Consider the following 26239-nt stretch of genomic DNA (forward strand, 5'->3'; position numbering starts at 1 on the left):
TAACCTCTCCGTTTCACATGAATCAATTGATTCACCTTCCAATCTTTTACCCAAACCTCACCAGGACAACAGAAAGGCTATACTGCATACTTTAGATGTTAGGAGAGCCCTGGCCTTCTGTCTGGACAGGACAAAGGCCTTCAGGAAGTCCCTTAGACTCTTCCTCAGCAATATCAGCCGAAAGACTCTCCAAATGGGTCTTGAATTGCATCAGACAGTGTTACCAAGTTCACAACATGATCCCTCCAGACTCTATTTGTACACACTCCATGAGGTCGATCTCCTCATCCATTGCCTTCTTCAAGAATATCCCTGTCTCAGAGATTTGTAGAGCAGTGACATGAGTGTCAAGCCACACTTTCGCAGAACACTTTGCGATTACTGAAGACTCCGCCTCTGATGCCATCTTCAGCTCCACTGTGCTGTCATCTGTTACTGACCTGATTCCGAAGTCCCAGCCCTCCGGAAGGGGTACTGCTAGGGTGCTCCATTACTCAAGACATCACTCATCTTGTACATTAATGACAGTTCTTCGAGATGTGTGTCCCTATGGGTGCTCCACAACCCATCCTCCTCCCCCTCTACTTCTGAGTTTTTGTCAGTTACACTGCAGTAGAGGAGGAACTGAAGGGGGTTAGCTTGTGCATGCTGACTAGCCTCATGGTGCAGCACAAGGAGGGAAAGCTTATGTGTGGGCCTAATGGGGAGAGGGATAGCTCAGTAGTTTGAGCATTGGCCTGCTAAACCCAGGGTTGTGAGTTCAATCCTTGAGGAGGCCACTTAGGGATCTGGGGCAAAATCAGTACTTGGTCCTGCTAGTGAAGGCAGGGGGCTGGACTCAATGACCTTTGGGGGTCCCTTCCAGCTCTATGAGATGGGTATATCTCCATATATTTAATGCTACCAAAGTTCTCCGATCAGCAGCACAGGGACACAAGCACACCTACAATGGAGCACCCATAGGAACACACATCTCAAAAAACCATTGTTACTGCACAAGGTGAGTAACTACTTCTTTCTGCACCCTTTCCTTGACAAAGAGTGGCCACTTGATAAGTGATGGCCCATCAGCTTTGATGACACCTGACTAGGTGTCATCTTGTCCTTTGTCTTTGAGAAACAGGTTTACCCACTCCCCAGATTTGTCTGGTAAATACACTTCAGTCATGATTGAAGCTTATGTTCTTAACTTTACATATAATGTTGTTACATACATTTTACCATGATATTATTAAGAGTTAGTTTTTTCAAATGATACCTTACAAAGCATATTTTATACAAAGATTATTACAGTAGTGTGTAGGGTGTAAATATAGGGGTGTATTCTGTTACAATAGGCCACCCCAATTAAGCAACTTCTGCTACATGTATCTTGACTAAGAACAGTATTGTTCTGTGTTTATGTGAAAGAGATTTTCAAAGGCAAAAATGGGAACTAGGTCCCTAACTGTCATTTGTGCCTTTTGAAAATCTCCCCTGTAACCTATTGTATAACTATTTTCTGAAGACTGACATCCTATTTCTTTGTTGCTTCATTCTTTTCAGGTACTCATGTTCCATTGAGATGTTAGCAACAGGTGGACACTTCAAACTGCTGTACATGAGGCAACAAGTGATGCATTTTGCCTCAGCTGTCAATAATTAATTCTTATTAATATTTAAGAATGTGCCTGAGGTTTTAGAAGTCTTGGTAGATACATTTGTGAAATTCTGCAGGTGTAACAGTGCGGCAGAATTTTCTTTTTTTATTATATTTATCTACTTTCTCAGACTTTTGTTTTTTAAGGCAAGAAGATAAGACTGTTTTATATATAAAATGCATTATGTAAAGAAAACATCCTGGATCTGGGGCTCAATAATAGCATAGATTCAATGTGCTACAGGAAGTCTTTAAATTTCAGCAAAAAGATTACAGAAAATTATGAGAACATAAAAGTTAGAAATGGAAAAGACTAGTTGGATTATTTCTAGGATGTCAGTGCAAGATTATTCCGCACAATCATTTTCTAGTGTTTAGTCTTGCTTATTTTTAAAAGTCTCAAGTGATGGCCTTTTCACCAGCTCTCCAGGGAAACTGTGTTCTACAACCTAATATTGCTCACTTTCAGAAAATTTTTCTTAATGCTTTGTAATGAATGGAAAAGAACACAAAGGAATTCCTATTTGACAGAAATAAGTAATTTTTTTGCATGTAATAATTCTGTTTTTTGTTGAGTGATTGTATTTCTTTTTGGGGAAATGGTGCACTGAAATTGCTAACTGGGGTCCAGTTAATAGAACTATTAAAGTTATGATGACATGCATCCGACGAAGTGGGTATTCACCCACGAAAGCTCATGCTCCAATACGTCTGTTAGTCTATAAGGTGCCACAGGACTCTTTGCTGCTTTTATAGATCCAGACTAACATGGCTCCCCTCTGATATTAAAGTTATGTTTTTGTGCGTCTTAGGGGACAATAAAGCAGGAAAACATGATCAGAAGTAGTTGAAAACTGATAAAGACGACCCAGGAGCTGGCCTTCTTGCTGTTTAAGAGGAAGGGCATTAATAGTATCTTAGCTAATGCCAGATAACACTTGGGAGTTCAAAAAGAGACTCTTTACGATCCAAAGTGGAATAGAGCCTATTTGTATGGAGTCCGGGGTAAGTGAGATGAGAAAGGAGGGAGAGAGAAGGAAGCATGAGGGCTTAGATGCTGATTTGAACCTAGAGTTCTTAGTCAAGGAAGTTAAGGAAGGACAAGGCTGGACTTTTAGTTTGTGAGATTTTCTAAAATGAATTTTTTGTATAACACTCATTCTACCTGCCCATTAGGTGGAATTGTGAAGCTGTGTGATATACTGTTTTAATGTAATCTTTTTTCAGGATTGTAAATAAACTTATTTTTAGCTTGAGACTGCATGGGGGGGAGGGTAAATTAATTGTGGTGCATTCTCAAAGAAAGACAGCATAATCAAAGGAAAATGTACATTGATGACCAGGGAAATGATGAGATCTTTTAGAATCTGGAAAGAAATGTTAGTTACAGTAATTCTGTTTGCCATAGTTCCTTCTCCTCCCTTTGTAGTCAATGAGACAAAGCACCATGATGATGCTACCTATCAGGAACCAAGGAAGCAAAATTTTTCCTAATTGTGCTGTGTATATAATGCCCCAGACCGTCTACTTCCCTCAAGTCAGAGATATCCAAAGCATGAATTTATCTGAGATAAATGAAATATAGCTGGGGGGGGAGAGAATTCAGGAAAAAGATGAGTGGGAAGAGAGACAACAACCTGATTTTTACAGCTTGATGATTTCCCCTTATTTTATGTCCATCTTTTCCAGCGCTACTCACAGAGATACTATAAAACAGGGGTAGTCAATAGGCAGACCTCCGGCCAAATCCGGACTGCCAGACGCTTTTGAACAGACTGTAAAAAATTTTATTTACTTACTATTATTATTATTTATTATTAAGGACACAATTTTGTCATGGTTGTCATGGATTCTGTGACTTTAACAGACCTCCATGACTTCTTCGGCTTCAGCAACTGGCCGTTAGAGCAGCAGCTGGTGGCCGGAGCAGCGGCCAGCCATCAGCCCTCGGCAGCAGGACGGAGACTGTTAGTCTCTTCCCCTCCCCTTGGGTATTTTTAATAAAAATTAGAGACAGGTCATGGGCTTCCATGAATTTATTATCATTATTGTTGTTTTTGTATTATTTTCTCTGGATTCTGGACCTTAGTTATACCTTGACCAAGAAATTTGGACCATGACAAACAATAATTAATTACCCAGGTATAGAGAAAGCAGTGAATGTAACAAACAATACACTGAAGGGGCAGGCTTCTTTTACTGAGTTACCTGCAATAATTTGAGTGAAGTAACTACTCGTAGAAGTAGAATCCAGCTGTTAATACATGGAAACGACTGTCTTGCTGCCTTATGCCCATAAACTGCCCATAAAGTGGATACATCTCTGGAGGAGTGACATTGGACAAACTCCAAGGTTTGGCATCCAACTTCATTGTACACCAAAATGCATTCTCTTTCATCTTACAGTGGAAGGTCTGGTGGTGATGTGAACAAATGCTTTTCCCAACCTCCTGTAGAAATACAGTCCATAAGACTGCAAACTGAACTCATCCTCTTCCATTTGGCTTCATTTACATAGACATAAAATATCACAAATTTCAGTTCAAACATTGTCACCGGACTTGGTTGGTGATAGGACTGTTCCTCCATCAGGACTGTTCAGCCCCAGAGTACCAGTGCCCCCTCTCATATATTCAGGTGTGGTGACAAGTGCATGTGTTTAATCCTTTCCCAGCAGGATTAACTACTCTTTTTTCTCTCTTTCTTAATTTCTAATCCATAACAGAGTGTCTCTCTCTCTCCCCGACCTCCCCACCTTCATGCACTACTTGATTAACACACTAAAACATTTCTAGTAGACGAGAGGCAAAATCATTGTCTCACAAGAGCCAGAGACTTTCCTTTATTATGTGTCTCTACAGTACCTACAATGGGGTCCTGATCTAGGTTCTAGGGTCCTCTAGGCATGACTGTAATAGAAATAATAATAATAACGGTCCAGATAATATTGTGAAGTTCCAGGAAACATAACAGTTTTATCAATAATTCAAGATACATTTTCATTAACATGATATTTTATTTAACAGGTTCTGCTTTAGATCTACATTTTAGTGATATAAATGTTGCATCCTTAGATAAAGAATTAGAAGATCAAGAAAACAGTGACCTTGGATTAACAAGTAAGAACTCAGTTTACAAAAGTTATCCATTTTCATTATTTATTTAAAGTATTTTCTTCCCTATCAGACTCTTCAGAAGATTTATCTTACAGCTGAGACTCACATAGCAACTCATAATGTTGTGGACAGTCATACTGTAAACTTTGGCCTTGATCTGGCAATTGACTCTGCCTGCATGGATCCAGTTTCAGATTCAGAAACTTTGACTATTATTCTACAAGTCTATTTAGTGAAGAAAATTTGAACTAGATTGCTTTAATGAAAACTCATTTTCCAACTCAGTCCCAAGTTCAGTATCTTTCTCAGGAAAATCAAGACCTTGGCTCCCTTATATTTTAAACTTCCTGTTTGTATTATATGTGCAAGGATTATGAGTTACATTGAGATTCATCAGAGGCAGAGGCAGTGTTCAAAATAAGCAGGACCTGAACATCTTGATTTAAAAAAAGTTGATTCTGTTTTTCCTTAATGAGTGACTAAAAGGAAACAATGCAAAGAATTAAATGAGTAAAATAATCATATTTGAAAGAAGGAATGACCAGTTAATTTGAAGGTCTGACTAGCTTTGTTTTACAGTGCTCACTCCCGGCTACCTACATTTTCCTCTACATTATTTGCTTTCCTGCTTAGAACTGAGAGAGAATACTTCATCCAGTTGGCCTGTTCTGAGAAAGGAGAGGAAGAGACAACACAGAGGAAGAGCAGTATTGGGGTAGAGAACTTAGGAGGAAGGATGAAGGGGAGAAAAACATCAAGGAAGAAAGTTTAAAAATTCCATCCTTTCTAGATGAAAGCAGAAAAGGAAGGAGAAAAAGAATGGAAAAATAGGAAGTTAAACTGAGCCATTGTAGTTTTATGAAATATTTAATTTGTCATGCATTTCGAAACAACACACTGCTAAGAAAATAAGGGTACGTTTTCATAACATCCCCATGGAGCAGTAGGAAACTAAAGCAACATTAAAATAATTTATTAGTGCATTGGTAACCTGCTCCATGCTGGCTGTTTCCTTATCACACATATGTTCTGTTGACATTTACCCCGAGCCTTTCTCAAACTTTTGGTGGTGCGAATACTGAGTTACCATGGAGACGGGAACATGGAGAGGATCTCTCCTGACCATAATGTGACGGGATCCCCCCGGGGTACAGCCTGGGACTGTGGGACTGCTGTGCCCCCTTAACTTTCTCCAGCTTGGGCTGTCTCTCAGAATGCCTTGCTAGTGACCAGCAGCAAGCCCCTCCAGGCGTTGTGATCACTCAGCACAACAGCGTGTGGAGCCCCACAGATGGCTAGATTGCATGAATGCTCCCAGAGCCACTCATGAGTCACACAGAGAAAGGCACCAGCCAAATCCACCCAGCTCCCAGCACTGTACCTCAGGAATATACCATCTTGCACTGCTCAAGATGGGCAATGCAGATTTATTAATTGGTTCACCGCTTCAGCAATGGAAAGTGGTTATACACCAGCCTTTGCAAAACCTGAGATTAGCCACACACTTCATACAAACTTACTGGTAAAGATAAACAGTTAAACAAATGTATTGACTATAAAAGATAGATTTTAAGTGATATTAAGTGAAAGGCAAAAAGTCAGTTAGTTACCAAAAGAAATAAAATATAAGTACGCAGTCTAAACTCTCAGCCCTGTTAGACTGCACAACATCTAGATTAAGCAGTTTCTCACCCCACTGGATATTGCAGTCCTTAATATACAGGTTTGTTCCTTAAACCTGGGCCAATCTCTTCTGTTGGAATCTTGGCTTCTTCTCAGTGTCTTAGTTGCTTGCAACATAGGTTGGGGCAGGAGAAAAGGCCCAGTATGTGTCCACTCTGTTTTATACCCTCAGTCCATGTGCTTGGAAAACACAAGTCCAGGCATGTCTGGATGGGCCTTGCTGAGTCTCTAGGCAAGGCTGAGCAATTCCCCTAGTGTGGCCTCATGCAGTTGAGTCATTGCATCATAGCTCCCTTGCTGGACAATGGTTGTTGATGAGTTGATTGATACCCCACCCAGGTGTTGGCTACTTTCCTTGCTGTTGCCTCTGGGGAGCTAATGTCTGTTTGATTCCCCAACTTACAGCATGTTTTAGTGACCACCATACAACACAATTCTCATAACTTCATATGCATTATTGATATACACATAGGGTAGACAAATGACTTTCAGCAGATCATAAACTTTCCCCTGATACCTTAGAAGGCATGCTTTATATGTAAGATCACGATTATAAAAAAAATGAGGAATATGGAGGAATATGGAGGTTCACCATCATCTTCCAGAAAAAACACAGTTATTTTGCTGTTTAAGTGGCTGCATTTCTGCCTTATGCTCATTTGGTATTTCAGTGCTTTACTTGCAAATGTTCTAACCAAATTCCAACTTGGCCAAATACATTGTACCTACTTGAACTCCTGTTACTGATATTCTTCCTTATTTACTGTGGTTAAGTTTTGCTGTCTGCTGTATTCCATGCTAGGGGTGGTTACATCTTTGTGATGAGTGGTGTGATTCCTGCAAATTCCTTATGTACCTCACATGGAGGATTGTGAGGCTGAGTTTTATAATGTTTGTAAATTACTTTGAGATCTTTGTTTGGAGGGCATTCTGGAATGTGGTGCATTAAGTCTTCCAGTCTTATTCAGATTTTTACTGAAATAATTCTACAAAGGGCCAAGTTTTCTTTCATCATAGGAACCTCTTGTGTATGTTTGGGAGGTGGGCTGAGTGGCTCTTCAGTGGGCCATGGGATTGAACATGCATAGTGTCTGCACTTACACATAATACAGGTTGTTTACAAAAGTAAGATAACTGATTAATCTTTTCCTATGAGGATGGGGTTAGAGAAATCCTACTGTGTTGCTTTGTAACTCAAAAATGTATTTTTCTTTATATAGGTCAAAGGTTACTGGGAAGTTCAGCTCCTGTCAATATTCCAGGTTCTGTTGCTCGTTCCTCATCTTTACATTCATCATCTTCCCTTTCAACCTCTCCACTCAGTTCTCTTTCACAGTCGTTGTCTCAGTCTTTTATTTCATCCACTATGGCTCCTCACCAACAGCAGACTCAGCCTTTGAAATCAGAACATAGTATGTTAGGCACTTCAGCCTCTTCTCATAACTCTTTAGGTAAGTCATGTGAATGGTTAATCCTTTGTGTATAATAGAAAGGGAGTCCATGGCAAGTCAAATAGATTTTCAGCTGAAGTCTGTTTACCTTTCCTGTGATCTCTCATCTGGAAGTCAAAGTTTCATTATTGTTATAAATAAGTAATTTATCCTATTCTTTACAAATAGAGTAAGAGATTCATGCCTCAGACAGCTTCCTATCTAAGGCTATGTCTACTCTGGCAATAGAACGACAAAACTTTTGTCTTTTAGAGGTGTTTAAAAAAGAAACAACCCTGAAAGACAAAAGTTTTGCCGACGACATGCACCAGTGTGAACAGCGCTTTGTTGGCAGGAGAGCCGACAAACAGAGGCTATACTGCGCAAGTTTTAGCGGCATGGCTGTAGCAACACAGCTGGGTTGCTAAAAGCTGTGTAGTTTAGACATAGCCTAAGACTAATCAGAAAAGTAAACATAAGTCATAAGACAAAGTTCAGGGAAGGGAAAGTGAGGAGAGATTATTGACAATGGAGGAAGGAACAAAGGATTCCTGGAAATGGTGGGTTTTAAAGAGGGATTTGAAAGAGAAGAGAGGGCACTTGGCACCTTAGTTGGAGAACATTCTAGCTACAAAAATAGTGTGAATTACAATCCAGAGCAGAGAATGTGAGAGAGCTGAAGCTGAAAATATGAGATTTTGGGGCAACAACTACTTTTTGGAATAGAAAGAGATTCCTAGTGTTCCCATTTCAGGGCTGTGCTTTTTGTGAAAGCAAACAAACCAAAACCCACACACAATGAGGTTGCCGGAATGCTTTGAGTACTTTAAAAAAATCTTTTGCTTAATGCTGCATCTCTGAACATATGTGGAACTGTTATTACATATCTTGCAGCTCAAAAAATATAACTGCTTAGTGCTTTTATCTAATTGTCTAGTTCCCCATGTGGTGCATTTTATTGGAGGTGTGCAGCATGTTTATTTTTGTGTCCTATGTTTGGCAGGTTTAAATGGTGTTACAGGGAGCATTTGGGACTTCGTAACTGGGAGTTTCTCTCCTAGTCCATCCCCAATATTGAACAGCAGTACTGTACCCTCAACAAACTCAAACACCAGTGGAAGTGAATTAGCTCATGTTAGACAGGAACTTGATGATGCCAATCAAAAAATAAAACGATGGGAAGATTCTTGGCAACAAGTAAAGCAGGTACAGTAATGACGGTGACACTAAATTAAGGTTTGTTTCCTGAATAACTTCTAATAAGATCACTTTCTTATTGTCTTTATTTTTACCAAGGCATATTTAATTGTAATTTGAATGTAGGGGTTTTATTCCATTTTACCAAATCATTAATCCTGAATTCTGGCTTTTCATGTCTAAATTGTGCTGGAGGCATGAAGGAGACTGATCAATAGCAGCTGAGAGAGATCCAACTTGTTACTTCCCTTAAATCATTCTGCTTTTATAGACAGACACAAACAGACAGAATGGCTTTATGGAGCATGTTCAACAGTTACCTCTGCTGCTGCTGTTTCAGCAACGGGTGGCATGTCTACCCTCCAATACCTGCTTCAGAATGTCAGTAGCATACAGGAATGAATCATAGAATATCAGGGTTGGAAGGGACCTCAGGAGGTCATCTAGTCCAACCCACTGCTCAAAGCAGGACCAATCCCCAACTAAATCATCCCAGCCAGGGCTTTGTCAAGCCTGACCTTAAAAACCTCTAAGGAAGGAGATTCCACCACCTCCTTAGGTAACCCATTCCAGTGCTTCACCACCCTCCTAGTGAAAAAGTTTTTCCTAATGTCCAACCTAAACCTCCCCCTCTGCAACTTGAGACCATTACTCCTTGTTCTGTCTTCTGGTACCACTGAGAACAGTCTAGATCCAACCTCTTTGGAACCCCCTTTCAGGTAGTTGAAATCAGCAATCAAATCCCCCTTCCTTCCTTCTCTTCTGCAGACTAAATAATCCCAGTTCCCTCAGCCTCTCCTCATAAGTCATATGCTCCAGCCCCCTAATCATTTTTGTTGCCCTCTGCTGGACTCTCTCCAATTTTTCCACATCCTTCTTGTAGTGTGGGGCCCAAAACTGGACACAGTACTCCAGATGAGGCCTCACCAATGCCGAATAGAGGGGAACGATCACGTCCCTCGATCTGCTGGCAGTGTTTCTACTAATATAGCCCAAAATGCCGTTAGCCTTCTTGTCAACAAGGGCACACTGTTGACTCATATCCATTTTCTCGTCCACTGTAACCCCTAGGTCCTTTTCTGCAGAACTGCTGCCTAGTCACTTGGTCCCTAGACAGTAGCGTTGCATGGGATTCTTCTGTCCTAAGTGCAGGACTCTGCACTTGTCCTTGTTGAACCTCATCAGATTTCTTTTGGCCCAATCCTCTAATTTGTCTAGGTCCCTCTGTATCCTATCCCTACCCTCCAGCGTATCTACCACTCCTCCCAGTTTAGTGTCAGATTGGAGTGAGATTGGACACAACTAGTACATGGCTCGGGCTGTGGGGCATAGCTGGACATTTTAGCGAGCTCCCTAGCACTCAGGATGCTAGTGTCAACATCTGCCTGGCTTCTCCACGGGTGCATTTGAGGGTGGGTAGTAAAGGGCTTTTTCTGTTCTTTTCCATCTCCTGGCATATTTGCACTGATCACAACAGTTCTAATTTTTTCTGCTGTTGAAAGTTAATAAATAGAGTAGTTTTACTATACTGTATTTTTAGGTTTTTATTGTCTTTTGCCATCAAATTATGAACTGATCAATTCCTATTTTTATATATACAGCTCCATAAATGTGCATAGAGACTTACAGACAAGTAGATATGGCATTCTTGCTTAACATCTAAGTTAAGACAAAAAACAAAGGGAAGTGATAAACAATGGGTGGTGGGAATAAGGGAAAGTGATGGGGACAGTAAGATCATATTGTAGCTGAAGGTAAGTATTGCATGTATCTTGAGGGCTTTTATAGTTACGCCTGTGTTCTTAGTTTACAAAATACTTTTATAACTTTCTGCAAATGTTTTTGTCCCAGGCATGTGATGCATGGCAAAAAGAGGCCCAAGAGGCAAAGGAACGTGCTAAAGTGGCAGATGCTGACAAAAAACTAGCTCTTCGGAAAAAAGAAGACTTAGAAAATAAATGTAAAAAGCTGCAGGAACAGTTTGATATGTGTCTGTCCACTACAGTTCTCCATATGAAAAGCTATGGCGATATAAAAAAGATACCATTACCAAAGCTTCAGTCTTTACAAAACCAACTGCGTTTAGATTTAGAAACAGTAGATGGGGTAAGTGTGTCTGTACTGTGGATATTGTTCGTTAAAATAGACAGTTTAACAGTATTGTATTGCTGATTCAGAGTTTCATTTCAAACTGATATAATGTTAAATCTAAATACCATTTTGGTCTGAAATATGCCATAGTTTAAATTTTCCCAATGCAACTGATTTTTTCTTTTTTATTTTGGTGCTCAGCTGTAACAAGAATGGCAAGCAACTTCAGATATCTTTCAGTGAGAAAAAAACAGATTAAAACATGCTTTTAACTACAATGCACTAAAGAGAAGCTATGTAAATAAAGAGCTTTAAATAACTGGAGAGTGTGTAGTGAAGTCTCCTATTTAGAAACTGACATCTCTGCATGCAAACTAGGGTGGAAGAGGTGAGGTGGGCAGCTAGTGATGGTAAAGTAAATATAAATTTAAAACAAGAAATTGCTTTCCTTTCAAGTGGTATATTGTTATCTCGGCGGTTAGTTTAGTTCATTTCTGATCTCTCTCTTTGTATGATCTTATAATTGATTATGTGTGCAAAATTAGAGGCTACTCTTTTTTTAAAATTGGCCTATATATAATCTGTAATTTAGCAATATGAAGATGGCCTAATCACAGATAACAATTACATTTTAAAGATGCAGTCTTTCTTCTGCAAGTCTGGTGACCTTACACACGTCTCAGAAAACAGAACATAGCAAACTTTTTTTCAGACTACTGTAACCAATTTTTCATTTTCTACCATGTAACTAAAGAAGACTATTAAAGTTTTTGGATGAAATCCTGAGATGAACAGAGGATATGGCAGCCAGAACACAATTTCAGACTTCCACTTAAAAAATTCTAAAGAAAATCTGAACAAAAGTTATATATATTTTATGCCCTTTGACCCCCAACACTGAAATGTCTGAAGAACATAAATAAGAATTAGCCACTGTCTTCATGAATGACGGCTCAAAAATCTGACAAAAGAAAATGTACCCAATATGGAGACGTAACTGGGCAAATTGGTTGAAACTGTTGTAAAGAACAACATTATCAGACACATAGATAAACATGACATGGGGAAGACTCAGTACAGCTTTTGGTGAGGCATGTTTTTCCTTTACAATATATTAGAATTCTTTGAGGGTGTTGACAAGCATGATTCAGTCTGTACTTGGACCTGTGCTGTTCAATGTATTCATAAATGATCTGGCAAACAGGATGAACAGTAAGACGGCAAAATTTGCAGACAATACAAAATTACTCAAAATAGTTAAGTCCAAAGCTAACACTGAAGTGTTGCAAAGGGATCTCACTAAACTGACTAACTGGGCGACAAAATGGCAGGTGAAATTCAATGTTGATAAGTGCAAAGTAATGCACATTGGTGACAGTCACAACTACACATACAAAATGATGGGGTCTAAATTAGCTATTACCACTCAAGAAAGATCTTGGAGTCATCATGGATAGTTCTCTAAAAGCATCTGTTCATTGTGCAGCAGCAGTGAAAAAACAAACAAACAAACAAAACCAACAATGTTAGGAATGAGATAGATAATATGTAAGGGTACGATTCTGTCAGAGGTCACCTGGATTCCATGACTTTCTGGGATCTCTGTGACTTTTGCAGTGGCAGAGCTGGAGCAGCTGTCAGCCCCGTGGCAGCCAGAGCAGCATCTGAAGGAGTGGATGGGATTGAGTCAGCCCCCTTGGGGCTGGAGCAGCTGCTCGAGGTCAGCCCCCAGCAGCACTCCTAACTATTAATCCCTCCCCACACAGGATATTTTTAGTAAAAGTCACAGACAGGTTGTGGGTTTCTGTGAATTTTTGTTTATTGTCTGCGACCTGTCCCTGACTTATAGTAAAAATACATGTGACAGAATCTTAATCTTTATAATAAGACAGAAAATATCATAATGCCGTTATATAAATTCATGTATTCTGGAATACAGTCAGCAATGCTGGTTGCCCCATCTCAAAAAAGATGTGAGAACTGGAAAAAGGTACGGAGAAGGGCAACAAAAACAGTTATGGGTATAGAACAGCTTCCATAGGAGGAAACTGGTCCTGTTCATCTTAGAAAAGTAATGACTTAGGGGGGATATGATAGAGGTCTATAAAAATCACAAATGGTGTTGAGAAAGTGAATAAGGAAGTGTTTATTTACCCTTTCATGTAAGCACAAGAATTAGGAGTCACCTGATGAAATTAACAGGCAGTGGGCTTAAAACAAACATAATTCACTGCCAACCTGTCGAACTCGTTCCATGGGCTGTTATGAAGGCCAGAAGCATAACTGGATTCAAAAATTTATTGAAGATGGGTCCATAAATGGCTATTAGCCAACATGGACAGTAATGCAACCCCATGCTCCAAATGTCCCTAAACCTCCAATTGCCAGAGACTGGGTCTGGATGACAGGAGATGGATCACTCAAAATTGCCCTGCTCTTTTCATTACCTCTGAAGCAGCTGTCACTTGCCACTATTAGAGACAGGATAGATGGGCCATTGGTCTGACCAGTATGACCATTCTTATGTTCTTAACCAAACACTAGCAAGGAGTAGACAAGATCAGCAAAACAAGCTAGTGCTAGTAAAAAGGGGATAAGAAGAGTTTTGTTTACTTTGGGAACTTGTTTTGATGGTCTTGTATCAGACATCAGTGGAACCAGAGTTTCCAAGGGGCTTTGAGGAAGAAGAGGGTTATTCTTGTAGACTACTCTCTGTGGGTTAGCAGTACTTGATAATTGAGAACAAAAGATTATAAACACAGTGGCTTATAAGCACACACTTCACCAAGTTCAGACTCACAGCTCACCTTCTTTGGATGATGATCTACAACCAGTAAAGTGAGAGGGAAGACAGTTGGAGTTACATAGAACAATTAGGTCAAAGATTTATTTTTTTTAATCCTTCTGCTGTGGCAACCACATTTATTTGCCAGCATAATAGCTTCCCCAAAGTCTTGATCAGCAGATTTGTATTATGTTGTGTATATAGGAGGTCTCCACTCTGACTGATGCAAATTACATGCATTGTGAGGAAATGTGTCAGATTGAATTGTCGATATTCACAGTGGCAGACCAACCTCTCAAAAGGACAAATGCTCAGTCTTCTCAGTTTTAGAGCTTGTCTTCATGTACAGCAATACGGTGGTGCAGCTGTGTCACTCTATCACTTTAGTGAAGATGCTCCTATGCCGATGGGAGAGCTTCTCCTGTCAGCATAGTTAATCCAAGTCCCCAGTAGGGGCTTGAGGTTGTTAGGTCAGTATAACTATGTTGCTCAGGGCTGTGGATTTTTTGTACCCCAAGCGATGTAGTAATTGTGATATAAGTCCGTAGTGTAGACCTGGCCTGAGTTTCGGTTGGTATTACTCATCCAGGTTTTGGTTCTGCTGGGAAAAATTTGAGCCACAGTTTGTTTTGCACTTGTGTCCTTCCTGAACATGTTATTGCTTTATAGGCTATTCTCAGTTCTGTTTACCTTGTTCTGGTGCTTGAACTAGCTATTAATTGTACCAACAGAAGATTCTTAAGTGTTATTGAAGTAAGAATTTATCAAATAATATGGATACAGCAGACACTGAGACTTTACATACTGGAATTTTTATTGAGAGCAATTTTCTTTCTACAGGTAATTTTCCAACTTCATTCAAAGAAGTGTGTTGTATGCCAAGAACATGACCGTAGTGTAATCCTGCAGCCATGTCAGCATTATGTACTTTGTGAACACTGTGCAGCTAAACAGGAATGTCCTTGCTGCAAGACGAAAAAAAGAAATGGTGATGAAAAGTCATGGTACTTATAATCATGTTAATTAACTAAATATATATTATGTTCTGGTATTTTAGATAAGAATTATATCTGTAGTAATTAATCCATTTACTAGTGCTAGACTGATCTCCATTTTGACCTTATAAGATATTTTAGTTATTTTTACTATAGGAAATGTGGTTTGGCTGCCTTTATGTATTGAATTCTATTAATTAAGTTCTAAAGTTCCATGGTTATTTCTTTCCCCACCTGCCCTTTTCAGTTTTCCACTTACATTCCCGGTGCACAAGCTACTCAGGTTCACTTACAGCATAATCACTTCTTACAGGTGTGTACTCACAATGCATGAATTGGGGAATTTATGTCCGTGCCTTCCATTAGCATTAATGTAAGACACTCATGTAAATACAATACTTCTTGATGGGAGGACCTTACCCCTCACCATGTTTATGGTGTGCTGTAATCCTTTGCCAGTATTTCTGAATCAGTCTAACACTACTGTTTACTTGATTATTTGAAGAAATTTGATTCCTGTAAAAGCACTTTGCTAACTGTTTTTTGTTAGAGATTGTTATAAATTGGTTTAACCTGCTTTCTAGGTTTTAATGTTTATTTTTTTAATATGCGGTATGAAGCTTTGCGTGTGTACTGTGAACTTAAAATATTTATATCAGATTTACTGTTAAATCATATTATGATAGTATAGTATAGTTAAATTTCATTTTTTGGTTTTAGTAGTTACTAAATGAACAGTTACATATAAATGAGAACTTGCCTAGAATTTTTACAGTTTAAGTCAACTGCAAACTAATAGTATTTATAAGTATACTAGCAGAGAGTGACATTGAAAGAGACACATGCGTAAATATTCAAATACTTTTTTTATTTTGTGAAACAAACCAGTTTTCTTAAACCACTGTGCATTTGCATATTGCCCCAAGTTGGATTTTTGTAGTCTTAATGAAAGCATTTGTATAACTCCTAATCTGTGTGATTACATATCATGAATTGATATAATCCATAGCCACTTTTACCAAGTGCCTGTGCCTTTCACCCAATAAAATTGCAAAATATGTGAAGGAAACAGTTTGCAAACAATTTATACCACCTAATTCTGTACAGGACAATTGATGATAATTAAAATTCTCAACTTTCTGTAATACAATTTCAAAATAATACCTTGCAATGGACGAAAGATACTAGGTTTTGTTTTTACATAAATAAATACAATACACCTTTGGGTTTAGCGCTAAAATTATTTAAATATTTTTTCAGACAATGGTGCTTTGTTGTAATGATTTTTTTAAAAAGCTGTTGTCCATATTTAATGCTGATGATTAATGCAGTTTAGGAGAAGTTGATTATTGTATCTTAACACTATCTTGTTACTTTCCTTAAAGTTAACTATTCTTGTAGGGAAGAGTTACCTGTGGTGTTACTTTTCTTTCCCGTTAAATACAGGTATGACACAAGTACAGCTTACATTCAAATGACCTACCACTGTGTTACATAATGTGTATATTCCTATTAATTAATACATTAATGAACAAGAAGTGCATTCATATGACCAGCAAAGAGTTTAATTATTTCTGAAGTTTGTTCAGATGCATTGCAATAGAAACAAGATATATGCTAATTTGTATTTATGATCTTGAAAAATATCTTTGAGCTTTGTATCAGTGTTTAAAGAATTCAGAGCCCAATCCAAAACCCCCTAAAGTCAATGTGCTTTCATTGATTTATACAGACTTTGAACTAGGCCTTGAGTTAGCAGAAACAAGCACATAAGATTACATTTATTGTAAAAATAAAATCTACAGAATCATCATTACCTTGTTCTATCAAACTGTGAGAACATGGAGATCTTTTGAGAATGAGGGAGGGAAGATAAAACCCATGATGGATTTACATTTGGAACAGGAGCTCTTAAAAGTAATTTACAAACACAATAGTCTGAAGATAATTGTAGAACATTTTAAAACAGGTTTTAAGGTTGAGTTTCATAATATGGCCTGATGCATTTTTCACATAATTTTTAATGTTTTCTCTCAACATTGCTGAAAATGAAATAAGTAATAAAGTATTTCAATATACAATATATTTGTCTCCTGAAAGATGATTCTGTTATCATAGAAGTAGAACCAGTTTACATTTTTTTTTTAGTGGCACTTTGAATCACTATGCTTTGCTGTGAGTATTAATGGACTTCTACACTTGTGGAGTCTTTGCCAAAGAGTTTTTTTGAACATTAACAACGTTTTGGACTAAAAGTGAGTAGGTAAGAATTTTTATCAGTGACCAAATTAGAAAGTGGTGTACTATAGGAATAAATTATTTTAAATGTTTTAAAGAATGCAATTGATATCAGACAGTGGTTTATTACATCCATTATAGAATGTGGAACAACATTCTCTAGCTCTTTGCTAACATAGTTAACTAACATTCTTAGCAGATTTTAGTGAAATAAATCCAAATTAGATTGAAATGTGGCCATATGTGTCAATGTTCAGTTCATTACTTAAGAAATTTTGAAATATTTTTGTACTACTTAAGGAAGGGGGGAGTGGGGAGTTGTAGTTATGTTCCTGAAAAATGCAACTTTAAGTGAAACAATGTTAAACGAATCCAATTTTCCCATAAGATTTAATGTAAATGCAGGGGGTTAGATTCCAAGGAAATTTTTTGGGGGCAGACAAAAGGCATTATATACTGTACAGTACTGTACTGTGGTTGGGAAGTGCCCCTAGCTTACCCACACAGGCACAGCCTGCTGCAGGCAAGGATGCTAGGAAGCACTTTCGCAGCAGCAGCTTCCCCAGAGAAGAACAGGTGCTGACTTTGCTGGGAATGCTCCAGGCTCGCCTCTTCCTGTCCCTGCTCCACTCCAGGCCCACCTCTTCCCACCCCCACTCCACCTCCTCTCCAGAGCACACCACATCCCTGCTCCTCCCCCCACGCCGAAAGTCCTAAGCGCCCCCAAACAGCTGTTTGACGGCACTTAGGACTTTCTGGGAGGGAGGGGGAGGAGCGGAGACATGGCACATCCCCACTCCCCCCTTCCTCCCAGCACTTTGTGCTTAGGACTTTCTGAGAGGGAGGGGGAGGGATGGAGACGCAGCGCTGGGAGGGAGGGGGAGGAGGCGGAGAAGAGGAACTTGTGTAATGCTCCCTTGTAAAGTCGCTGCTCTTCCAGCCAAACGATGTTATAAGGGAGCATTGCACAACTTTAAACGAGTGTGTTCCCTAATTGAGCAGCGACATAACTTTGAAACAACGTTAAGCAGGATGACATTAAGTGAGGAGTTACTGTACTCGTCACAGTTTATAGTTCTTTATATACATTACTGTGTGTTTGTGTATCATCCTAGGACCTTTTCTTTGGTCTTTTCTTTTTGTAATAGGAGGTTTTTTAAATCTCTAGCTGATGCTTTTCAATTTACAAACGAGTTTTAACAGAAGGGCAAAGTAAATTGTCACATTAATGTGCACAGTTCGCACATACTGTCTTTTTAGATGAAATCAACTAATTATTGGGTAATTTTTTCAATTTTTTAGCATTTGTATGTTACATAATTAATGTTGAGAATGATTACATAGCTGTGTATTGCTGTGGAAAAAAATTATAAATATATCCTGGGAGCAGTTGAGTTGGCTTTTGGACAGATCTAAATTTGAGTCTTGAAGAAAAAAGATAGACCAAAGAAGTGTTACCTATGAGTAAAATTCCCAGAGTGAACAGCGTGTTGCTTGTTACCTTGTGGAAATATTGTTAGGTAGTTACATGAACCACATGTAGCATTCACATAAAAAAATGCTATAATTATTTTCCAAGACCATTCCCTGAGGAATTATAAGCAAGGTCTTATTAACTTTTCTTTTTACAGATTAACTTCAGCTACTTAAAAATTAAGAATTATTGGATACACTTTTACAGTGATACTTTTAAATCCAGGATAATGAAATATATGCAGCATAAATTAGCAGTTGTACTTTAATGAAAATTACTACAAAGGAAATATTTACATTTGTGAAGTTTTGTCCTGGTGATACAAACACTATGTAGATGCACTAAAAATATATTTGAGCAAGAATATAATATTGTAATTTTTAGATGAGCAAATTATATAAAGATAAAATACACTCTGTTAGTTTCATTCTAGTGTTTGAAGACAGTTTGACCAAGTTATCATGTACATTTATGTAAAAGTATTATACTTTTATGTGAATGCCATTAACGTTTCTTAATGACCTGGGGTGTAATAGATGAAAATTACATTTTCTCAGGGTTTTAAAGTCAAGAACTGTAATTTAACAGAAAGTTCTAAATTCAGATAGATCCCAAGCTGCATCTTATGGGTTTGTTGTTTAGTCTTTTTTGAATAGCAGATTATTAAGAACATCTGTTTTGTTATGTATTGCTATTCAGAATATCCTAATGTTAAATAGTAATATTATTACTGTCACAATATATTTGTGTAACTGTGGTCAGCAAAAGACCTTAAATGGATGTGGAATTTTCACTTGTATTAATTTATGGAACCTATAATGTTCTGAGTGCATAGACAGAAATGGTATTGTGAATGGAAATGTTCTTAACTGAGAAGGTATTTATAATGCATAATCATTTACTTGTAGTGAATTGTTAACACTTGTTAAAACTTTTTTACACTATAGCATTTATGCAATGGTTTACAGAATTCATGGAATTATTTTTATTATCGATATGAAATTAAAATTTTTGATCTTTATTGCTTAGCTTACTGTGTTTGTAGACAATCGAGGTTTGAGGTCTTCCATTTTATTGTAAAAGATTTATACATATGGTAACTGTGGGTTTGTATTTCTAAACATATCTGTAGACGAGCCAGACTCACCTCTGCGGCGCCTCCTGCTGGTGTCTTCCAGGAATTAGCTCGATTCAGCTTTGGAGCGCCTTCTGCAGGCTGGTGATCCACCTGTCCTCTGGCCCCCATGTCCCTGGTGCCCTTTTACATGGGGTGCTGCCCCCTGGCAGTAACCCCTTTCTCTCAGGGTCTCCCCTCCCCGGGAAACCCCCACCCTCTATCCCCACCTTGCCTCAGTATATGGCTACTGCCAGTCATTGTCTAGCCTCACACCCTGGGGTAGACTGCAGTATCAGCCTACTCATCATTGGCAAGGTTGGGTTTGGACCTGCTGCCTTGGCCTACCCCTGGGCTGCCCTCCACAAACCCTAGTACCTATTAGCCCAATACTAGGCTGCAGCCTGGGGCTTTCCAGGCTGGAGCTCCCCAGCCCTGCTTCACTCAGGTACCTTATGTCCAGCTCCCTGCAGCCAGGCCCATCTCACTCTACAGCTAGAGAGAGACTGTCTTGGCTTCTGGCTCACAGTCTCTTCTAGGGGCCAGCTGGGCCTGATTGGAGCATGGCCACATCTGAGCCTACTTTCCCCAATCAGCCCAGGCTTCTTGCCCCAGCCTAAAGGCTGCTTTCTCCAGCCACAGCCCCTTCCCAGGGCTGTTTTTAACCCCTTCAGGGCAGGAGCAGAGGTCCACCCTGCTACAATATCATACTGGAAAGATTTTACTTAGATCAATATTTCCAGGGATTCTGTATTGTGGAATCGTCTTCTTCTGGAATCAGGTCATGGCATTTCTAGCATTGTGATTGAAACCCAGTACTTAATATTATCAAAATAACTGTCTTAAATAGCGCAGATTAGTGGAGATATTATGTTTCAAATTTTCCACTATTGTATGCAGTATAGTTGTAGCCATTTCGATTCCAGGATATTTAGAGAGACAAGATGGGTGAGGTAATATCTTTTATTGGACCAGCTTCTTTTGGTGAGAGAGCTCACCCACCTTGTCGCTCTAAATTTTCCACTGTTACTTACTGTGAAACATAACATTCCCAGATGCTGTTTCCCATCAGCCATGGCGAGGCCTCTGGCACCATGAAAGAGTTCTTCATAGTTCTGTTACATTCCCTGTAATCTTCCTGTTTAAATTTTGATAACTCGTTCTGACTTAAGTTAAGAGGTCACACTCTTGGTAGCCTGTGGAGGCTGAGCATATTGCACACACCAGGTCTTCTTTTAATTTCTCCATTCCCATCCCCACCCCCAACAAGCTCCATGGGTGCCACTCTTTTATCCCTCTTTTCGAGGGACTCCCTACAATTCCTCACAATCTCTTCTCTACCAGTGTCTGTGTGCACCCATTCCCTCCACCACCCCCATACCAATGACTCTGTGTGCACCCCCTTCCCATTTCCCTTCGTTCCATGGGCTGTGGGCCCTATTCACCCTATGCCAGGGGATGTGTGCACCTTTGTTTCCACCCTCATCCCTGGTTCCTCTAGTCCCCCTTCACCCACCCGGGGTTCTGCAGGTGCCAAAACCCTGTGATAGTTGACAATACTTAATAAGCATATATTGAGCCCTATGCATCACTGGAGTTGTAATCTCCCTCCCCAGTATGTTTGGCAGGCAGCACCCCACACCATGCCTGATTTTATAGACCTCTGTCATATTCCCCCACCCCCCCATTGTGTCTCTTCTAAACAGATCGGTCCCAGTCTTTTTAATTTCTCCTCCATTGGAAGCTGTTCTATACCCCTAAGCATTGCTGTTTCATCCCTTCTCTGCACCTAACAAGCTAGCAATGTTAGGAACTGTTAGGAAAGGGATAGGTAAGACAGAACATACCATAATGCCCCTCTGTAAATCCCTGGTACATCCACACCTTGAATATTGAGGTTAGGGTTTAAGGTCAGGGTCAAGGGTTGGGGTAAGGGGGTAGGGTCAGGGTGCAGTAGTGTCAGGGTAGGGTTAGGGTTGGGGTGGGGTAGGGTTAGCGTGGGTTAGGGGTGGGGTTAGGGTAGGGTTAAGGGTTAGGGCCTAAGGTTAGGGTCAGAGTCAGGGTGGGTTGGGGTCAGGGGTCCAGATCAGGGATAGGGGTCGGGTTCAGGGTCAGGGGTTAGAGTTAGGTTGGGTTAGGGAGAGGGTGAGGGTTAGGGTGAGGGTAGGAGTTAGGGTTGGGGTGGGGGTGAGGGTTTACAGTCAGGGTTTAGGGTTGGGGTCGGGTTAGGGTTTGAGGTTAGGGGTTGGGGTTGAGGGTAGGGTGAGGGGTAGGGTTAGAGTCAGGGGTCAGGGTGTTAGGGTTAGAGTCAGGGTCAGGGCGAGGGTTTGGGGTGAGGGTTAGGGGCTTAGGTTTGGGGTTTGGGTTGGGTTTGGGGGTTTTGGGTTGTGGGGTTGGGTTCGGGTGAGGGGTCGGGTTAGGGTTAGGGGTTGGGGGTTCTGCTCAGCGCGCAGGGACTAGAGATAGAGTGAGGAGCTGCCGCTAGGCGCACAGTGGGGTCCGGGGGCCGGGTTAGGGTCAGGGTCAGGTTTAGGGTTAGGGGCAGGGTGAGGGTAGGGTTAGGGGTTAGGGGGAGGGGTTAGGGTAGGGGTAGGGTCAGGGTTAGGGTGAGGGTTAGGGGGTTAGGGTTAGGGTTTACGGTTTGGTTGAGGGTGAGGGGTGGGGTTGGGTGAGCGTGAGGGTTTAGGGTGAGGGTTGGGTTAGGGGGTTAGGGTTTAGGGTTTGGGTGAGGGCTGAGGGTGGGGGTAGGGTCAGGGGTAGGGTTTAGGGTTAGGGGTTAGGGTCAGGGTCGGGGTTAGAGTCAGGGGTTAGGGTTAGAGTCAGGGTCAGGGCGAGGGTTTGGGGTGAGGGTTAGGGGTTAGGGTTAGGGTTGAGGGGTAGGGGTAGGGGTAGGGGTTGGGGTTCCGCTCGGCGCGCAGGGACTAGAGATAGAGTGAGGAGCTGCTGCTAGGCGCAGGAGGTCCGGGGGGTTAGGGTTAGGGTTGGGTTAGGGGTTGGGGTGGGGTCAGGTAGGGTTAGGGGTAGGGTGAGGTGTAGGGTTGGGTTAGGGTGGGGTTGGGGTAGGGGTAGGGTTGGGGTTGGGGGTAGGGGTAGGGTTGGGGGTAGGGTTAGGGGTTAGGGTTAGTGACACCGTGTGGCCACGCCGGGTAATGCACATAGGATTTCTCATGGCGCAGGAGTGACTCCGTGTGGCCACGCAGGGTAATGCAGAGAGCAGTTCCTGCATGGGGCTACAGTGTCACCGTGTGGCGACGCAGGGTAATGCACAGAGCAGTTCCTGCATGGAGCTACAGTGGCACCGTGTGGCCACAGAGGGTAATGCACAGAGTATTTCTCACAGAGCAACAGTGACACCATGTGCCCACACAGGGTAATGCACAGAGCTTTTCTCACGGAGCTACAGTGACACCATGTGGCCAGGCCGGGTAATGCACAGAGTATTTCTCACCGAGAAACAGTGGCACTGTGTGGCCACGAATGGTAATGCACAGAACATATATCTCAGAGGAACAGCGACACCGTGTGGCCACGAAAGGTAATGCACAGAGCATTTCTATCAGAGGACAGTGACACCATGTGGCCAAACACAGTAATGTACAGAGCAGTTCCTGCATGGAGCTACAGTGATTTCGTGTGGCCACGAATGGTAATGCACAGAGGATTTCTCACGGCGCAACAGTGACACCATGTGGCCACGCAGGGTAATGCACAGAGCAGTTCCTGCATGCAGCAACAGTGACACTGTGTGACCACATCCGGTAATGCACAGAATATTTCTCATAGAGCAACAGTGACACCGTGTGCCCACGAAGGGTAATGCACAGAGCAGTTCCTGCATGGAGCTACAGTGACATCGTGTGGCCACGAAGGGTAATGCACAGAGCATTTCTCTCAGAGGAACAGTGACACCGTGTGGCCACACAGGGTAATACACAGAGCAGTTTCTGCATGAAGCAACAGTGACACCGTGTGGCCACTGTGGATAATGCACAGAGCATTTCTCACGGAGCAACAGTGGCACCGTGTGGCCACACAGGGTAATGCACAGAGCATTTCTCGCAGAGGAACAATGACACTGTGTGGCCACGCTGGGTAATGCACAGAGCATTTCTCGCTGAGGAACAGTGACACCGTGTGGCCACGAAGGGTAATACACAGAAGATTTGTCACAGCGCAACAGTGACACCGTGTAGACACAAAGGGTAATGTACAGAGCATTTCCTGTGTGGACCAACAGTGACATCGTATGGCCACGCAGGGTAATGCACTGAAGATTTGTCATGGCGCAACAGTGACACCGAGTGGACACAAAGGGTAATGCACTGAGTACTTCATGCATGGCGCTACAGTGACACCCTGTGGACACACAGGGTAATGCACAGAGAATTTCTCACAGAGCAACAGTGGCACCATGTGGCCACGCCAGGTAATGCACAGAGCATTTCTTACGGAGGAAGAATGACACTATGTGGCCATGCAGGGTAATGCACAGAGCATTTCCTGCATGGAGCAACGGGGACACCGTGTGGCCAATGAACAGGGCATGTCCTTCATGGAGCTACAGTGACACCGTGTGGCCACGAAGGGTAATGCACAGAGCAGATCCTGCATGGAGCAATAGTGACACCGTGTGGCCACACAGGGTAATGCACAGAGAATTTCTCACAGAGCAACAGTGGCACCATGTGGCCACGCCGGGTAATGCACAGAGCATTTCTCATGCAGCAACAGTGGCACCGTGTGGCCATGCATGGCAATGCACACCGCAGTTCTCACAGAGCAACAGTGTCACCATGTGGCCACTCAGGGTAATGCACAGAGCATTTCTCACGGACGAAGAGTGACACCGTGTGGCCACGCAGGGTAATGCACAGAGCATTTCCTGCATGGAGCAACGGGGACACCGTGTGGCCAATGAACAGGGCATGTCCTGCATGGAGCAGCATTGATACCTTGTGGCCACGCAGGGTAATGCACAGAACAGTTCCTGCATGGAGCTACAGTGACACCGTGTGGCCACGCAGAGTAATGCACAGAGCTGTTCCTGCATGGAGCTACAGTGACACTGTGTGGCCACGCAGGTTAATGCACAGAGCACTTCTCACGGAACAGCAGTGACACCATGTGGCCACGCAGGGTAATGCACAGAGCAGTTCCTGCATGGTGCAGCAGTGACACCGTGTGGCCACAAAGGGTAATGCACAGAGCAGTTCCAACATGGAGCTACAGTGACACTGTGTGGCCACGCAGGTTAATGCACAGAGCACTTCTCACGGAGCAGCAGTGACACCATGTGGCCACGCAGGGTAATGCACAGAGCAGTTCCTGCATGGAGCAGCAGTGACACCGTGTGGCCACAAAGGGTAATGCACAGAGCAGTTCCTACATGGAGCTACAGTGACACCGTGTGGCCACGCAGGGTAATGCACAGAGCATTTATCGCGGAGCAGCAGTGACACCATGTGGCTACGCAGGGTAATGCACAGAGTAGTTCCTGCATGGAGCAGCAGTGACACTGTGTGGCCATGAAAGGTAATGCACAGAGAATTTCTCACGGAGCAACAGACACACCGTGTGGCCACGCAGGGTAATGCACAGAGCAGTTCCTGCAAGGAGCAGCAGTGACACCGTGTGGCCACGCAGTGTAATACACAGAGCAGTTCCTGCATGGAGCCACAGTGACACCGTGTGGCCATGAAAGGTAATGCACAGAGCATTTCTCACGGAGCAACAGGGACACCATGTGGCCACGCAGGGTAATGCACAGACGATTTCTCACAGAGCAACAGCCACACCGTGTGGCCACGCAGAGTAATGCAGAGAGCAGTTCCTGCAAGGAGCAGCAGTGACACCGTGTGGCCACGCAGGGTAATGCACAGAGTATTTATCGTGGAGCAAGAGTGACACCGTGTGGCCACGAAGGTTAATGCACAAAGCAGTTCCTGCATGGAGCAACAGGGACACCGTGTGGCCACGCAGGGTAATACACACAGCAGTTCCTGCATGGAGCCACAGTGCATGGAGTGTCACTGCTGCTCGATGCACGAATTGCTCTGTGCATTACCCTGCGTGGCCACACGGTATCACTGTAGCTCCATGCAGGAACTGCTCTGTGCATTACACTGCGTGGCCACACGGTGTCACTGTAGCTCCATGCAGGAACTGCTCTGTGCATTACCCTGCGTGGCCACACGGCGTGTCTGTTGCTCTGTGAGAAATCGTCTGTGCGTTACCCTGCGTGGCCACATGGTGTCCCTCTTGCTCTGTGAGAAATTCTCTGTGCATTACCTTTCATGGCCACACAGTGTCACTGTGGCTCCATGCAGGAACTGCTGTGTGTATTACCCTGCGTGGCCACACGGTGTCACTGCTGCTCCATAGCAAATGCTCTGTGCATTACCCTGCATCGCCACACGCTGTCACTGTTCCTCTGAAATAAATGGTCTGTGCATTACCCTGCATGGCCACTTGGTGTCA

The 26239-nt window shown here is 42.1% G+C and overlaps 1 protein-coding gene across 7 annotated transcripts in view; it reads left to right on the forward strand.

Annotated features, from left to right (window-relative positions):
• UNKL (unk like zinc finger) overlaps window positions 1-17558 on the forward strand; it is a 137547-nt gene extending 119989 nt beyond the window's left edge. For 4 of the 7 annotated variants that reach the window (XM_039492390.1, XM_039492383.1, XM_039492387.1 and 1 more), the window contains 5 exons: window positions 4666-4758; window positions 7659-7889; window positions 8872-9074; window positions 10917-11171; window positions 14782-17557. In XM_039492390.1, coding sequence (XP_039348324.1) covers window positions 4666-4758; window positions 7659-7889; window positions 8872-9074; window positions 10917-11171; window positions 14782-14955 — 956 coding nt within the window. In that variant the 3' untranslated portion in view covers window positions 14956-17557. Of the gene's footprint in view, window positions 1-4665; window positions 4759-7658; window positions 7890-8871; window positions 9075-10916; window positions 11172-11357; window positions 11476-14781 lie in introns of those variants that run through there. The other 3 variants (XM_039492384.1, XM_039492386.1, XM_039492389.1) reach the window with 3 other exon arrangements.
• Window positions 17559-26239: the final 8681 nt, after the last annotated feature.

This window comes from Mauremys reevesii, linkage group 10, assembly GCF_016161935.1.
Source record: "Mauremys reevesii isolate NIE-2019 linkage group 10, ASM1616193v1, whole genome shotgun sequence".
Lineage (NCBI taxonomy): Eukaryota > Metazoa > Chordata > Testudines > Geoemydidae > Mauremys > Mauremys reevesii.